The 16,386-nt window shown below is 38.3% G+C and overlaps 1 protein-coding gene across 2 annotated transcripts in view; it reads right to left on the reverse strand.

The window, feature by feature from the left end:
• Positions 1 to 2,173: 2,173 nt before the first annotated feature.
• KIF5B (kinesin family member 5B) overlaps positions 2,174 to 16,386 on the reverse strand; it is a 32,106-nt gene continuing 17,893 nt past the window's right edge. The window contains exons 13-26 of one of the 2 annotated variants that reach the window (XM_031616043.2): positions 15,890 to 15,958; positions 14,548 to 14,754; positions 13,699 to 13,842; positions 12,786 to 12,971; positions 11,965 to 12,082; positions 11,564 to 11,625; positions 11,375 to 11,484; positions 10,930 to 11,031; positions 9,321 to 9,381; positions 9,154 to 9,225; positions 8,886 to 8,990; positions 8,174 to 8,390; positions 6,998 to 7,130; positions 2,174 to 4,737 (exon numbers count right to left, since the gene is read on the reverse strand). In XM_031616043.2, coding sequence (XP_031471903.1) covers positions 4,731 to 4,737; positions 6,998 to 7,130; positions 8,174 to 8,390; positions 8,886 to 8,990; positions 9,154 to 9,225; positions 9,321 to 9,381; positions 10,930 to 11,031; positions 11,375 to 11,484; positions 11,564 to 11,625; positions 11,965 to 12,082; positions 12,786 to 12,971; positions 13,699 to 13,842; positions 14,548 to 14,754; positions 15,890 to 15,958 — 1,593 coding nt within the window. In that variant the 3' untranslated portion in view covers positions 2,174 to 4,730. Of the gene's footprint in view, positions 4,738 to 6,997; positions 7,131 to 8,173; positions 8,391 to 8,885; positions 8,991 to 9,153; positions 9,226 to 9,320; positions 9,382 to 10,929; positions 11,032 to 11,374; positions 11,485 to 11,563; positions 11,626 to 11,964; positions 12,083 to 12,785; positions 12,975 to 13,698; positions 13,843 to 14,547; positions 14,755 to 15,889; positions 15,959 to 16,386 lie in introns of both variants that reach the window. The other variant, XM_031616041.2, reaches the window with a different exon arrangement.

Here is a 16,386-nt window from a genome sequence, read left to right on the forward strand (position 1 = left end):
GGGAATGAAACATTAATTTAATGCTATCTGCATTTATTACACAGCCCATTGTACGGGCTGCCAAGGGAAACTGACAGTCCTCTAAAATAATGAGCGTGGGGGCAGAAATCCATTTCTCACCAGGAATGACTCCTGCTTCTCTCCTGCAGCTCACGTGTCTGTGGATCAGCAGAGATGGAAGAAAAACACTGAAATGTCTCCGAGCATCACCTGTGAGTGCATCTGTGAGCGCATTTGACAGTGACTCACAGCACCAAGGGGAGCTCTGACATTCTGCATCTTGTATCGCTGTTTTGCAGTTCAAAAAGACACCGAATTTTGTGATGTTTCCAAGTATCTTCCTGCAAGAAAAAACCTGCTTAAATAAAGAGCGTACAATGCCCAGAAGATCAGTAAGAAACACCACATGCAGCTTCTCACAATATTTTAAGGTCAAGATTCAGTTCTGTGCGACTCTGTGAGGTAGAAAAGTTTTCCAGTAACAGCACTGAACGGTGCACGCTGCTCCTGGGGCGTTTCTTCGCGACAAACAGCTTGACCCGCATGGCAGCAGCAGAGCTGGCCGAAAAGAAGCCGGGCTAAGCACGGACCGCGCAGGTTTGGTGGCTCCGCGCGGCCCCGCGCCTCCAGGACTTCTCTGCGGAAGCGGCCCGGGAGAAGGCGAGGGCACGAGAGAAATGCAGCTTCTGTAGGAGGGGGAAGTAAAAGCAAAACGAACGACGCTCGCTCTCGAGGCGCTCCGGCAGCCCCGCGCTCCCAAGCGGGCGCCCCGCAGCCGGGCACCGCGCGTCCCCTGGCGGCCCCGGGCTGCCGCTCCCTCGGCTTCCAGCCTCGTGCCGGACCCCGAGGGAAGCGGCGGCTCCACGTCCCACTCGAGCGGTGTGGATTTCCGACGAAAGCAGAAACGAGATCCACGCCGAGGGCAGAGCGGGCGGCTGGCTGACAGTAGGCCGCGTTCAGCCCGGCCCCCGCGGGGCGGCGGCTCCGCTCCACTCCCTCACAGCCCCGACCTCCCAGGTTACGCAGCCCCAGAAGCGGGTTAGGAAGCCCTCGGCCTCCAGCTGCAACGGAAGCGGTTCGAGTCGCTCAGCCCTAGCAGACACCTGGATCGAGCACTTCGCCAAGGTGACCGAACTGCCGCCCTGTAACAGAATGCACTATCGAATCTTTGATAGTATAGGATTAGCTCTGACCTGAGCAGCTTTACAGTGTCTTTTCTGAGATCATCTTCGATGTATCAGCAGAGTTAAATCTAGAACTCTTGCGCATGCTTCTATACAATTGAGATATATTAGCTCTACACATTTAGCTGCAAGTTTTTCTGGGAAAATTACCCTGCAGGTGATAAAGAATTCCATATAAGATATATCAGTTCAGTAGTACTCACCAAAAGCAGAAACAAGTGTCATAAATTACAGTAAAAGGAAAATTAGTCTTCAAGGAGAGAACACGCAGCAGAGAGGTAAGAGGTCTACAAAACATCAGAAAGGGACTGTGCTCTCAAAGGAACGAGCAGCCACCAGATACCAAGCTGAAAACACAAGAAGTTCTTGAAGCACATAGACAGGAGCAGCTCTTTTCTAAAGGAAAGGAGGACAAGTCTACATGGATTTGGAAGACACTCCAAGCACCAGCAGAGAGAGAGCCCACAGCAGACTGTGGAAAGCCCCTGAGCGTGCACACTGTGAGAAGAGACTGAGGGGAAGCGTTGCATCTGGCTGTTTTTAAAGAGAGGCATTTTCATCCTTAAAAGCCTTTAAAATTCACTTTCACTTGCTCAGAACTTGATCAGAATACACATCACTTGCCCACATCTCCAATCTGTTTCCACACGAGGTTTTATTTTTGAGGAACACACATAATTCACGAGCATCAATGGTTCCCTGATTGCAGTAAGCCCAAACCAAGGATATACCTATCCCTATTGCCTTCTGCTCCCACAAACTTCTTTCACAAGGCATTAACTGTAGGGTTTTTTGTTTTTCAATCATGAACAATCATTTGAAGCCTAAGATTAAATATTTACAGTGGGGCAGAAGAAAAACTAGCAAACAGTGGAATAAAAGGTTAGGGACGTGATCACAGATTACATAATTGGCCAGGAAACCTGTAAAGTAAAAAGATACACCCTGACCATTTGACATACAGGTGTAGATACAATAAATGCACAAAATTCAAAGATTTTTCTTCTCTTTATTTAAACACAAATACATTTACAGCATGCAAGTAAGTTAAAACTATATGGCGTCTTCCCCAAACCAATCATTTTAATGCATCTTAAGTGTACTGAAGTTAAATCATCTTATTCCACAGGTAGAATTGTCCTCTCATGTCAAATTTAGAATTACACACAGTAGTGAGTCAGCATTTAAGTTATGCAAATAATTTAGCCGTTCACCTGAAATAAATATTATTTCACTGAGTTCCTATCCTAAACCATCCTGTAAAAAATGTGATCTAGAGGAACATAAAAATAAGAACCAAAGACTGCAAGTTTAAATAGCAGTGCTGAACATTCCCTGTAGAGACTGAAAATTAATTTACAAAAAACAGTAATTGTCCCGTCCAGCTGACCTATGACAGCCAAACCTGAAAACAAAAAGGTTTTTTGTTCTGTTTTCTTTTTCCTTTTTACATTTTAAGAGGCAGTTCTTGGTAAACTCCATAAAAGGTTTAAAATAAAAAAGTTTAAATATAAAAAGGTGACGTACGCTGAGCTACAGATTAGTTACCATTGATTTATTTTTTTAAATACAGCAATTTTCAGCACCAAAACCCACGATGATTACCTACAGAAATGAAACCCCCATTCACAGGCACAGAAAAAAAATCCTGCTTCATTTGGATGCATTTTAAAGAAAACGGGGTTTTGCTTTTATGATTGCAAATCAATAAATGAAGGCCTGAAGACCTGGAGTTAACACAAAGAGAAATAACAGACAGTGCTGTTTCCATTATGAGAAATCTCAGGTGAACTATTGCTGTTCTTTTTCTTTCCTCAGTGTGCTGTATTTGAACACGCTCTGAAACAACAAGCAAGTCTGGAGTGTTGGGCAGCCTTCACCAACAGAAGCCTTAAAAGCTGAAAACTCCAAAAGAAGTGACGTTTCTGACCGATACACTCAACCTTTCAAAATCAAACTATTAAAAACTCAGACTAATGTAGATATAGAAAACTAGTGGTTCAAGGTCTAAAGTCTGACTACACTCCATAATATAAATATTTTCTCTATTTATTATATAAAAGTTGAACATAAATTGCTGTCTGAACAGCCACAGATCTCTGTCTCCACAATAATTGTGGAATACCCATCAAGAAAACTCCAACTCGCACTCAAAGTGGTATTTATTGTGCATGGAAAGCCATCCAAGTTCTTTCTGTAACATTCAGTTCCTTCTTCCTCAGAGACCTGATAACTAATTACTATCCAGAGGCTGTTCTAAAAATTATAGTGGCTAAACCCTATGAATAAGTTAGGCAAATTACACTAGAAGAGTTTAAAACCCAGACTCAGCTCAGTGGGAATATCAGAGCTCAAACCACCAACCAACCAAAAAAACCCATGTTTCATTTCATTAGCCACTTTACAGGACTTTATTGCAAAGAGAAGAAAAAAGATTCAACAACTACTACTTTTGGACATTTCATATACCTACTTACAAACGGATTACAAATACAACTCAGTGTAGTGCTTTATTTTTATTTTTAAATGCATCTCTGGGACTTCCAGACACATCCATTTCAAGAAGTCTTATCCTTGATTAGGCGTATCTGAAATCATTAATCAAATTAACTGTAATTGGAAGTTAAAATTTTAGCCCAAAGTTCAGTACTGTGTATGCAGTGGAATATCAAGTTACATTTTAGATTGTGCTCATTTCACTATTATAAAACAGTGAAAGTGAACCGTCACAGATAGAGACAAATGGATAAACAAGCTCATCAGAATGAAGCAGAATGTTTTCACTCCACCAGACTGCACTGTGTGTAGAATCAGGAACAGGACAGATGAGACAATCCACTGCCAAAGTCTTTTTTGTAAACTTCGGTTTACTCTTAGTACTGTACAGTATTTAATTCTAAAGCACCCGATAAACGGGCATCGAATCAGGTAACAGTGAAACAGCCTTGTTCATATTGAACTCTTTAGTTCTGTGGTGCAGCGCTCGCAGTGCCTTATGGCAGTTGTTGTAAGCACACTTCAGTATTCTTATGCTGTACAAATAAGTTTAGTTCCAATGCTCTATGCAGCATTCCAAAAGAAAACTGTAATGTTATGCAGAGTGCCGCTCTAGTTCAGTGGGACACGTAGTGTTATGTGAAGTGATGGAAATGGAAATATACTTCAACACTGTTGCACATTCCCTAAGACAATAAGATGTACACAAAAGAAGCTAGAAAATTTGAACTAAGGTTTTCTTAATGTACATTCAGCTTGGCACAGTGCAGACTAAATTTAAGACATGAAAGACAGACCGTGTAATGAGCAGAGCTACACTTTAACTAACATGTCATTTTTCAAGACGCCAAAATTGCACTCTAGTTTGTTTGTTTGGAGGGGAAGGGGGAATTAGTTAGCAGAATTTGTAGAAGGGAAAAGAGCTGTACAGGCCAGGTATAATTTATACATTTTCAAAAAATAATCCTACAGTCCCCAAAGGGAGAGATTATTGTCATGGAATGACTCCCTCTATTCGATATCCAATCCTCCTCATGCTGCATTAACCTCTCAGCAACTGTAAATGAGAAAAATAAAGGAGTTAAATGGTTTGTACTTGATAAGCCAAAAAAGCCATGCTATTTACACTTACAGTAGAACACATTCGTTATTTATACAGCTCTTAAGAGCTCAATTCTTAAACCACTTAAATAAATGCTAATACAACATCTGCTTTAGAATGAGAAATTACGCAACACAAAGCATTTAAGCAATGCTGGCTGTTACCAGTATAAATTTACAGCAAGATAAGCTGACTAATACTATTGAGACCAAATACTCAAAGCAGCAAACATTACAATCCAGCCAATTCTATCTCATCTCCATTCCCCACAGCTATTGCTACTTTTCCAGGGAAGTGAGAACTGTCTGGGTACCACCTACCCACCTAACAGCTGCTGCTCTTTTGGAAGGACAAGGTGGGAATGAAGAGATCATTTTGCACTAATGAAGTTTGATTTTTGTAGGGAAGTAACAACTGGCTGACTCTCTCTTCATTAACAAATTATTCTAGGTATTCTCTGTTAAATGCCATTCTCCAGATATGAAACAGCATACCATGTTTCTAGTTTACCAGAAGTTCCAATCTAACCAGAAATCCAGATGCTTGCTATCTTAGTATTAACCCTCATAAGAAGAAAAAAAAAGACCACTGTTCTGCTCTTAAGTGCTAAACTCAGTGCTATTATAAAGCAACAGGCCTACACTGAAAGACATCTATGAAAGCTTTACAACTGCCTAAAGAAACTCCATGACCATATTATGTCACTGGTTTCTTTTGTCATTTGGTTGCTCTTGGCTTTTGTTGTTGTTGTTTTTTTTTTTTTTAAACTTACTATTTTTCTCTCCCTGATGATTTATCTACAAATAGTCCAAAAGTCAAAGTGCTAAGTCTCCCACTTAAATTCCCCACTACCAACAGTGAAAGTTCCTTCTTCAAAGCAAGATAAAAGCTCAAAATTCAGTCACTTATTGCTGATTATAAGGGTACTTAAGCTATTTGATAAAGACATATGACATTCAGTAGTCTCTCTCTCTTTGCAGATCTAGGCAGCACTATTTTACCATGAATATCCACATGCTCACGGCATCTAAAATAAATTAGGTCAATCACACCTCCAGATGCCTCTGCATTGGACAGCTAGACTGCCTTAATTGTCAAAGTAGCTGCAAGATAAGCTTCAACACTCCAAAACAATAATCAAACACCCATGAATTGCCAGCTCCTCGGTCACTGAAGGTAGATGTTATTCCAAATTAAGTTACATTCCACTTCATCCTCTACCTTAAGAAAGACTACTGAACAGAACCATAATTAGTTCTACAGCCTGAGTTTCTTCCTTCTATTACAGCAAGATACTTGAAAAGACATTCAGCTAACAACAATAAATTGATCAAAACCAAGATTAATATAAGCCACTCTGGAGCCATTCAACAAGGGAAAGGCCAAGGAGTTAAGCATCACATGATCATATTGGAGGTATTTTCCAGCTGAAGATACAGATAATCTTAACTAAGAATTCCTAGAAGATATTCCTATTAGAACACTCAAGAAGTGAGGGCGATGACAGAGGAAGCAGCAAAGCTTTTCTGTTCGGTGGCCAATAAATGAACTACAGTGTAGATGTTAATGAAAGAGACTTAATTCTGTGAATAACTTACATATGAGTACCTGACTCAGTTTAATAACTTAGAGATTAGAGATGTAGTCTCAATTTTAAAAGTGCACATATTGATTTCAATTACTATAGCTGTATTTTAATGAGTAAATTTAAATTCACTGGACAGAGACATTACTTTTTTCCATTAAACACCTGCAAATTACCAACACATGAAACACGGTACATAGTTGGTAAAAACAGCAAGGTAAAAACAATGTAAAAGAATAGGATCTTTTTTATATCATTGCCCAATGCTTTCTAAAGGGACCTACAAAAGGAAATACTAGCAAGCCAAAACACCATGACATCTCCACTCCCTTCCCAAATATTAGCTATTTGCTGTGGCTGGTAACAGTATCCTTATTGACTTTATTTTTTTTATTTTGCTCTACTGCAACAGAACTCCAGCTTTGCTGTTGGACAATAAGTGTTAGTTGCAAAACAAAAGCAATTGCATTAATCAGATGCACACAATACTGATTTTCTAACTATAAATTCTGGGCAAAAAAGGTTTACGAACTATTCACGTGACTTTATGCAGAAGAATGGACGCTAGTGAAGCTAACACAAAAGCAGTCCAGTTGCATCTTTAGAACAAATCCTTCGAGCCAAACTTACACTTTGTCCTGCCGTCCTCCACCTCCGCGCAGTGCAACTGGCTGGCTGTTCTGAGTGAATGCACCTCCCCCACGAATTGCACTTGGATGAGTTGGAGAAGCTGCTGGATGTTGGCCAGGACGGATGGGCTTAGCTGTATGAAAAAGAGACATGACTTACAGGTCTGTATGCAACACTTTCAACATTCAAATTTACTAATGCTTTATTTTACAGTGTCCTAGGAGTAATTTTAGAATTGAATCCATTTGGTATTAAATGAAAACAAATTTAGGAGATGGTATTTTCAGAACTTGTCAGATTAGTACTGAGCACTGAAAAATACTGTTCCTCTTGTTGTCCCTACTAGAATAAAAGCTAACAAAGTTTTGAATAATTATCATCTTCATATGTATTATCTGCTCCACCTAATGGATGTTCTTGTAAGAGCACCATCTCTTGTCAGGAAGAACTCAGTTCATCACTTAAGTTTTATGACCATTCTGTTCCTGTAAAGAATTCTACCCCACTGCCCACCTCACACCTACCACTAGTGACGCTGCTCTGCTAGCAGTTCTGCATATGGGTTACTCCACAAATAACACTGCTCCATGCACTACTTACCAACACACATTATTATACTTGCTATATTTTGGAACTCAAAACAAAGTAGTTTTGACAGGCAATTCACACACTGCATACACAAATACTGCTTGCACTGAGCACTGCACCAGCTCCTAACACTTCATACAAAACCATACAGCCTTATGAAGTTCTGCCATATTAGAATCATAAAGGTTGGAAAAGACCTTTAAGATCCAGTCCAACTGCACGCCTACCACTAATAATGCCTATTAAACCCCACACCACATCTACGTGCTTCTTGAACATCTTGAAATGTTGTTAATAAAATTAAGATGTATATTCAGTGTATTGTTTTCTTGTAGGAGCCAGAACACACACATTCAGAGTAGAATTCTAGGTAAAACTTTCCCAGCTTACACAATGGACCACAGAAATGACCCATTTGATACAAAACATAACAAAACACACACAGTTCAACTGTTAACCACAACAGAATTTGTAGAACAAAACATTCCATGTTCATGTGAGTGGATTCAACTATGGCTGAAAAATACACACAAAAAAAGTACATCAGAAGAGATGGAAGTTTTAGGAGCCAATAGATTCTCTACTAACCAATTTGTGCAGAATGTCCTCGTCTGGCCATATTTTTGGATCTTACAGCTTCCTTTATACGGTCTACTTCCTGCTGATACCGCTTGCGATCACGAGATGCATTCTCTTTGGCTTCCTTCAGTGCAGACTCCAAAGCTTTAACTCTTTCAGCTGTAGCCCTAAGTCGCTTCTCCAGTTTTGGAAGCTCACAGCGAAGATCTGCGTTATCACGTACCAGCTAAAAATTAAATCCATTAGTTTCTTGGTTTCTCTCTTCATGGGTAGAACCAGCCAACACATAACCCCCTAAACAGGCATACTGTCTAGTATGTACAGTACAGTAGGGCCCTATCCTAGCGTGATTAAACTTTTAGTAAATCTAATAGTTCAGCACACAGCACTAAGATTGTCATCTGTTACTGTAAAAGAATATGCTATCCAACATAGACACTCACAGCCTACGTGCTGTCAGGGACAAGCAGTCATACCCCGGATTGAGACACGGAATCTTAATACCAGCTTCAGTCTTCTCTTAAACACAACTATTCTGTTGGTATCTGCTGAATTATTTTATAGGAAAACTTTAAGCTACTGTTTTATATCAAGAAATACATTCAAGACATCAAAATACTTTCACAACAGTTACTTCATGAACAACATGTCACTTCCATGATAATGCAGCTTAAGTAGTCTGTTTGCTTTTGATTGAACTTGAAATTAGGTCTCATTGTACCTGCTTGTGAACCTTTGTAAGCTGTTCAAGATTATTCTCAAGGAAAGAAATCTTCTGTTTTTGTGCAGCACTGCCTCCTGTATCATCCGAGTCAATCTCAGCACTCTGCAGTAACAAAGGCATGGGAGGGGAAAAAAGATACCGAATACAAATCTGAACTTATATGTTAAAATCAAACCAGAAAAAAAACAGATCAACTTTCAGTTTAGAACTGAGTTTGAAATGTACACAACAATCTCAGACACCAAGTATCATCACAGCACATTACCTTCTTCACTCTAGTAGCCAGATCCTGAACAAATAGCTTCCGAAGATTGTGGAGAGTCTGAAGTTCTTTAGCCTACAGTTGAGGAGGGGGAAAAAAAAAAGAATTATTTCTCAAGGGAAAAAAGCAAGTAATTCCATTTCCTATGGAACATATTTTGATAAGCTTACCACAGTCTCTTCCAAGCCCTTTAAATCTTGCCTTGCTTGCTCCCGTCTGTCCTGCATAACCCTAAAAGAGAATACATCCATCCTAAAGCATCTGAACAAATCTGGAAATGCTTTAAGGAGACCAGAGTGGTAAACAATATGGTTCAAATAAAAAACATCTGTTTTTCATCTGAAGCCGTCACGATTATGGATATAACCAACTGATGACACGACTCGACTCAAATTCACATGGAACAAGGGAGAAAGCTGCAAACGGCAAAGAGGGAGAGCTCCTAATACTGAAAGGATACAAACAAGTACTTTCACAGCTATCTAAATTATAAATTCATAAAATGAATGAAGGAAGATTTTTCAGAATCAAGTTCAGTAACACCAGTGAAAATCTTATTCTACAAATACTCTTCTCTTCAACCATCTGTGAATGTGTTAAGTATCAAGCAATGGATTTGGGATTTTCTCTTTTTGTTCCACCACCTCACCTCCATTACATTTGCCAAAGCTTGCACCATAAGCAACGGAATCACAATTTCCAGGAATATAACCCAACAATACTGCTCTGCACAGCTCCTGTCTTCCTACTTAATGGGAAAGCAGTGACTACACTGCTAACATTCTTTGAAGTTCTCCTCATTCAGTTATATTACTAAATCACAGCTAAGTGATAAAACATCTGAGATGATCAAATATGCTGAAGAATCTGTCAGCATTCTATCCATTTTCCAGACCTCACTGGAAAAGTAGTTGTAGACACCTTATATAACTATTTAGGTCAATAAAATGTGAATAATCAGCATTATTTCTGGTTCTTTGCCAGCACCTTTCTGATATGCAATGGAAAATAACTGGATTGAAGGAGGAGGACACAATATCAAATGAATTTTAATGTTTCTTGCAGATCCTTGGAAGGGTAAAGTTTCTAACATAGCAAGTCCCCTTAAGAGATCAAGACTGTATATTTCTTTTACTAACCTGCAAAATATGAAACAAACATGTGGTATGTTTATTAAATCTTCTATGACAAGAAAATCTATTGGAACTGACTGCGAGAGGTGTATGGAATAAATAAGGTGGACTTAAGACCACACTACTATTCAAATTTCAGTCAATTTAACCAGCAATGTATTTCACAGTAAAAGTCCTGGAAAGTATGTGCTGATTATTGCTTACTCATACAGATCAATCGAGTCTGATAGTTTGAATTTCTACAGTTTAAGTCAGAACTACCTAAGTAGCCAAACCACACAAGAACTAGAAACAGTAAGGATCTGTTCTAATGTTAATGCAAGTCTCTTCTAGTCTTACAGCATGCAAAACATAGCTGTAAAAATGCGAAATTAACTGCTCCATCCCATAGCACATTAACACTGAAAAATACTAGGCCTTTTGTCACATAAAGCCATGACACCATCGCATCCCTCATTATTTTACTTCCAGTTTTATATTCTAAGGCAGTGCAAAAGGTTCTAAAAAATTAAATTCAAGGTGGCTCTGGAGCCTCCCTTTAATAAGCATATCAATCAAACAATGAAAGCAACTTCATCATCGTATCAGGTCTCTAGTTTAAAAAAAGTTCCTCCACACACTTGTTTTATGTGAGATTATCACTTACGTAAGCTCATGTAGTTTTCTACTTTTCTCCTGATCGGTTGCTTTCAACTTCTCATGCTCAACTCTAAGACGTTCCTGTTCAAGCATCATCTTCTGATTTTGGCTGAAGATAAAGTAAATAACCAGATGTTTTTTAAAGGGATGGGAAAGGAATGTCTTTGATATCTATTTAAATTAAGTTGAAGCAGAAAAGACCTTTGTTGTATCACTGTCATGACAAGCATCCAGAAATCCATTAAACTGCAATCCAAGTCATGTTATCAATAATTAAAGACTAAGGCTTCTGAAACGTTGTTGCAGTCAAGTACATCTATCATAAATGATATCCAGTAAAGCAACAGAAACATGAAGAAAAACCCCTGCCACTTCCCTCCCTTACTACTGTCCTTCTGTACTTGCACTGTCTAGAGATGTTTGCCATTACCAAAATGATGGTAATTGCTTACTCTTGGAGTTCAGTGATAAGTTTCTCCTTTGCATCAACTTCATCTCGTAGGCTACTGATTTGTTTCTGATGTGTCTCACGATGGCTCTGAATCTGCTGTTCCACAGCTTGCTATTAGAAACAATAAAACAGCATGTGTTATGCTTTGAGTTGTTATAATTTGTGCTGTTTAAAAAAAAAATTAGCTTACCTTGACTTCATTTGCAGTTTGAACCTTATTTAAGTGCTCTTTCTCCATCTCATGGACTTTTTCTAGAAATGGGAGAAATGAGAAAACTTCAGCCAGTTATCTACACTAGCACAAGGAGGATGAAGGTAGTTCCCCTTTCCTCCTCTCCCACACCTTAAAATATGGAAGTTGTACGTCTATGTATGACAATTATAATCATTAACATCTTTAATACTACTCTTAGCAGTTGAACACAGCAAGTATGCATTCCCATTGACTAACTCTATAAAGTTCAGTAGCAAGAAGCTACCTTATTGCTGTCCTTCAGTCTAGACTGACCAATTTCATATTTATTGTTACGTATTTCAATTGGCTGAAGTGGGTGGGGGATGGGCAGACAGACTACCAAAAACTATTTTTACCTTGTGCTCGCAGTTGAACTAGTTCTTCATTAAGAGAATCCACAGACTCTTCCAGTTGCCTCTTTTTCTGTTCCACATTCTGAAGATATTCAGTCAGTGATTTGATCTTGGCTTCATGCTTGTAGAATGAAAAGATTCATTTACTTCAGAACTAGGTATCATGGAATTATATCTATACACACTGTACTTATTTTTTTAAGCAAGCAACCTGGTCTCAAAATAAAAATGGTGCAGACTGAATCTCTAGGAAGAATATGACTACACAACTAGATCTGTAACACAGCCTTTTAGAACATCTTGCATTCATGTTGCTCAATTGAGTGAAGTACATTTTTTGGCAGAAAGAAGAGATGTGTTTGAATATTAAATACTATCAGATCAGAAAGAGGCTCACTGCATTTAGAAAACTACACAGAAACACACATCTTATTCAAAAATGATCTGTACGTAAACCAAAATAAAGAAATTAAACCGCACATGTAATCACAGTTTTGGTGGTAGTCAGAAGTCGTGTTGCTCATCTTCTCTAACAACCACAATAAAATGGCCAGTTGTGCATGTAAAACTATTGCAATATCACTGTGCTAATGCTACTTCTGCTTCGAACTTGATACATTAGAGCAGAGCACAAGATTTGTGAGATCTGTATTTGTAAATGATCCCATGATAGAGAACAAAGATCCTAGTAATTAATGTTACAGAAGTACTATCAGGCTGCAAACATACTGTGGAAATTCTAACATCCTGTCACACAATTACTCAAAAGCACCCAAACTTCAGAATACTAAGGATACAGCTGAGTCTTGTAAAGAAACACTTACCTGGGAGATACGGAGTTGACAGGCAGCCAACTCCTTCTCGTTTTCTTCCATTTTCTTATTGCTTTCAGCCTGCGTGCCTTCCAACTGTTTGCATCGTTTTACCATTGTTTTTACTTCTGATTTCATTTTGCTGATGTACAGCCTTGCAACTGTGAATTCTTCATCTATCATGCCAGTTCCCTCAGGCTGCTGAAAATTGTGGAATCATATTTAGAAAGCTTAGGTACAGAAACAGAATTCAAGATGAGGTAAGGCAACTTAGTGCCTAGCATCCTGGAGCTCACCCAAACCAATAATCACAGCACTCAGGCATCAAAATGAACTTAAATGAATAACCTGTAAGTGTAACATGCTTAAAAGGCTACCTTTAATATTTCATCCCTTACAAGCTTAACTCTACTGAACCTGACTGAGGTATCTGCAACTTGCGTCTGCAGGTTAACACCAAAAAAGCATTAACTGATCTAACCTAGACTCTTGAAAATAATTATTACTTCTGTTTGTTTTTGTTTCCATATCCTGAGCTATTTTGTTTGCACAAAGGTAATGTTTCCCTTACAGCACTGCTTCAATTCCTGTCCTACGGTCATCCTCTAAATTACACTATTTCAGTTACACGTTCCATTTTTAAGGGAAGTAATCTCCCTGTAGCCACTGTAGATCCAAGACAATGCCTTTGAAACTGTCACAGTCCCAATAATAGTATGAATTAAAACACTATTTCAAATATCATACCTGCTCTCTCTCATCTTTGCATAATCAATTTCTGTCTGGGACCTGGTAAGTCACAGAAAAAGCAAGAAATAACCTAAAAACCTCTGAATTTCCTAATACATAAGGCGTCCTATCGTGGTTATTTTTACTGTACTATAAACCTCGCCCTACCCATCCACAGTGTACGTGTGATTCTTACCTTGACATCATTATTTCCAACTGCAATTCCTATTTCTGCAAGATCTTTTAGTAAGGAGGCCATCATCTCTGTTGCTCGTTTCTTCTGATGGTTAGTCATTTCTTTAAGTTTTTGAAGCTCTGCATCTATACTAGCTAAAGTGACCTGTAGTAAAAATAATTACATTTTAATAAACCATACATATGTTTTTAGAACTACTTTTATATTACATAATATCGCAACATCAAAACACAGCACCCAGTTCTGGGAGCCTGTAAGCACTACTATTACTCCAGAGCAGATTTGCTATTAGTTTGAATTGCTATGGCTGCAGCAGCTGCAGTTCAACAGCCTGTCTGCTCTTTGTTTACCAGTTTTAAAAGAGAAGTCTGGTGTTTTACAGCAGAAACATTCCAGTGGTGCCAAAGGATAGTTACTGCATGGGTTTGCTGTGACAGACTGAGAATAACACCTTAGTTTTACTTCTATATCCATCTCTCAGTTCTGTCAACACACATCAGTACCAAAACTGTACAGTAGTCTCTGAATGCTGCTGAGAAGACTAACAGTTTCCATAGATAGTTTCACTAAACATATAAACAAATTTTGACATAGGAAGAAATCTTTCAGGGCATATCTACCATGAAAGAATTCCTGGATTCTCGTGCAAAAGAGAGGAAAGAAAACGAAAAAGCCACGTAAAGAGTATATCAGCCATTTAGGTAATCAAATCAGGAGTGTTCTGGTATTAACCAAACTTAAATTCTCATTTTCTCCTTGAGAAAAACCTTTGGCTTCAAGAAAGATACACAGCTAAGGCAAGAAAATTTATATGTTGAAGATTCTCAGTAATTCAATCCATTTTCCTACCGATTTTTGATTGAGTTCATCACTAAGCAGTTCATATTCCTTCGCCTTATCTTCTACTTCCTGAGACTTCTGATCGTAATTGACAGCTAACTCTTCAAGAGCTTGTAGCACCTCTTTCACTTCCTCTTTAGAGGCATCATTTTCAGCCTGAAGACGATTCAGCTCAGCTTGTAGATTGTCTTGGTCCCGTCTAGTTGATGCTAGAAGCTACAACATTGATAGAGATTTATTTAAATTAATAACAAATTAACAAAAAAAACATTAATAAGTGAAATCTTAGTGTTTTTATCTACTGAAACTGCCTGTACCTACTTTTTTTTTTTGTAGTGCCTAGCATAACAAAGTAATGACATTAAGCATAGGTACAATGAGATACATCTATACCCAGAATTCTTCAACTCCTATAGTCTTTGCAAAATGGAAATGATTGCAGACCAAAGCACTTAAGGTTAGCAAATGAAAACAAACATAAAATATTGCAAGTCCTCAAAAGAGTTGCTGAATACTTCTCATGAATTTAAAACTGTCAACAAATTAGGGATTAAACTTTCAGCACTTTAACACAGTTGGCTGTTGCAGAACAGCTAGACAAAAGGAGTTGGAAAAGATGCAATGTAAGTAAAGAGTAAATAACAGCTCCAACTTTCTGCATTCTCATTTCCTTTTTGGCCAACACATCAAGTTGTTTTTTTTCAATTATTACTTTAAAAACAAATAAACAGCATTTGTCATCTTTGTTAAATGAAATTGATAAGTGTTTACCCATGCAACTAAGTTATGCTTATATTCACATGTTGTCACTGATATTTTGAATGTTTCAGTAAGAAGATCCTGAAACAGATCTCTCCCTTATTATAAGAAGGGCCATAGTATTACACACATATCCCCCGCCCAACTTCTCAGCCAGTACAGCAATACTGACTAAAGTAAACAGTAGAAAAGATTTCTTACAGTAAATCAAAGTACTTTCAGTTTTGACAAACTGTTAGGCTCTTGTCTTCTTTGTGCAATACTATGTCTTTGCATAAAATACTTTGCAGAATTGCAGAGGTTGAAAAGGACTACCGAGTCCAACCCCTGCTAAAGCAGGATCCCTACAGTGGGTCACAGGTTCCTTCTGTCCTCATGGATACTTTAAGTTCAAGTAGACTGGCTCAGATGTAGCCAAAAGCACAGCATAAGTGGAAAGACTGAATAAGCAGATCATTTCAATTCAAGTTAAAAAAGAACACTGTATAGTAATAAGCCACCACCCTGCTTCCTAGTCATAAACTGTGGCCCATTAAGAATATCTCAGACAGAGAGTCAAAGAAAAGCAAAATAAAGGTACAAAAAAGCTCACCTCTTCCTGATCCAACATTTGTGTTTTCAGTTTTTCTACCAGCTGGCTCTGCTGATTAATTTCTTCATCCTGCAGTTGAAGAAAGACTGTGTTCAATAAACTGACAAACACCACTGAGAAAAACAATCTAAGAGAAGGTAGCACCAGACATATAATCTTTCCATGTTCTGAGATGACTGCACAACTCAAAGCAGTAAAAGCAAAAAAACCATACATACACACAACAGACTGTATACAACACTGTGCTCCAAAGACAACATTTTTCTGACTGTGCTTTTACAAGTCTTCCCCAGTCTGTTTTGAACTTCCAAAACCAATTCAGATTTAATGAGAAGTTTTTTCTTCTCCAAATTTAGTACCACTGTTTCAATTTTAGATTATATTCAATGAGTGCATATTTTACTTGAAAATAGCATTTTTTTTTTTTAGCTCCAGTTAACTTTTTTTCTGCTTACTCATTTTCCTTCTTCTAGTGCAGAATTAATCCAAATAACCAC

Source organism: Phasianus colchicus, chromosome 6 (assembly GCF_987193195.1).
Source record: "Phasianus colchicus chromosome 6, bPhaCol1.hap1.1, whole genome shotgun sequence".
Taxonomy (NCBI): Eukaryota; Metazoa; Chordata; class Aves; order Galliformes; family Phasianidae; genus Phasianus; species Phasianus colchicus.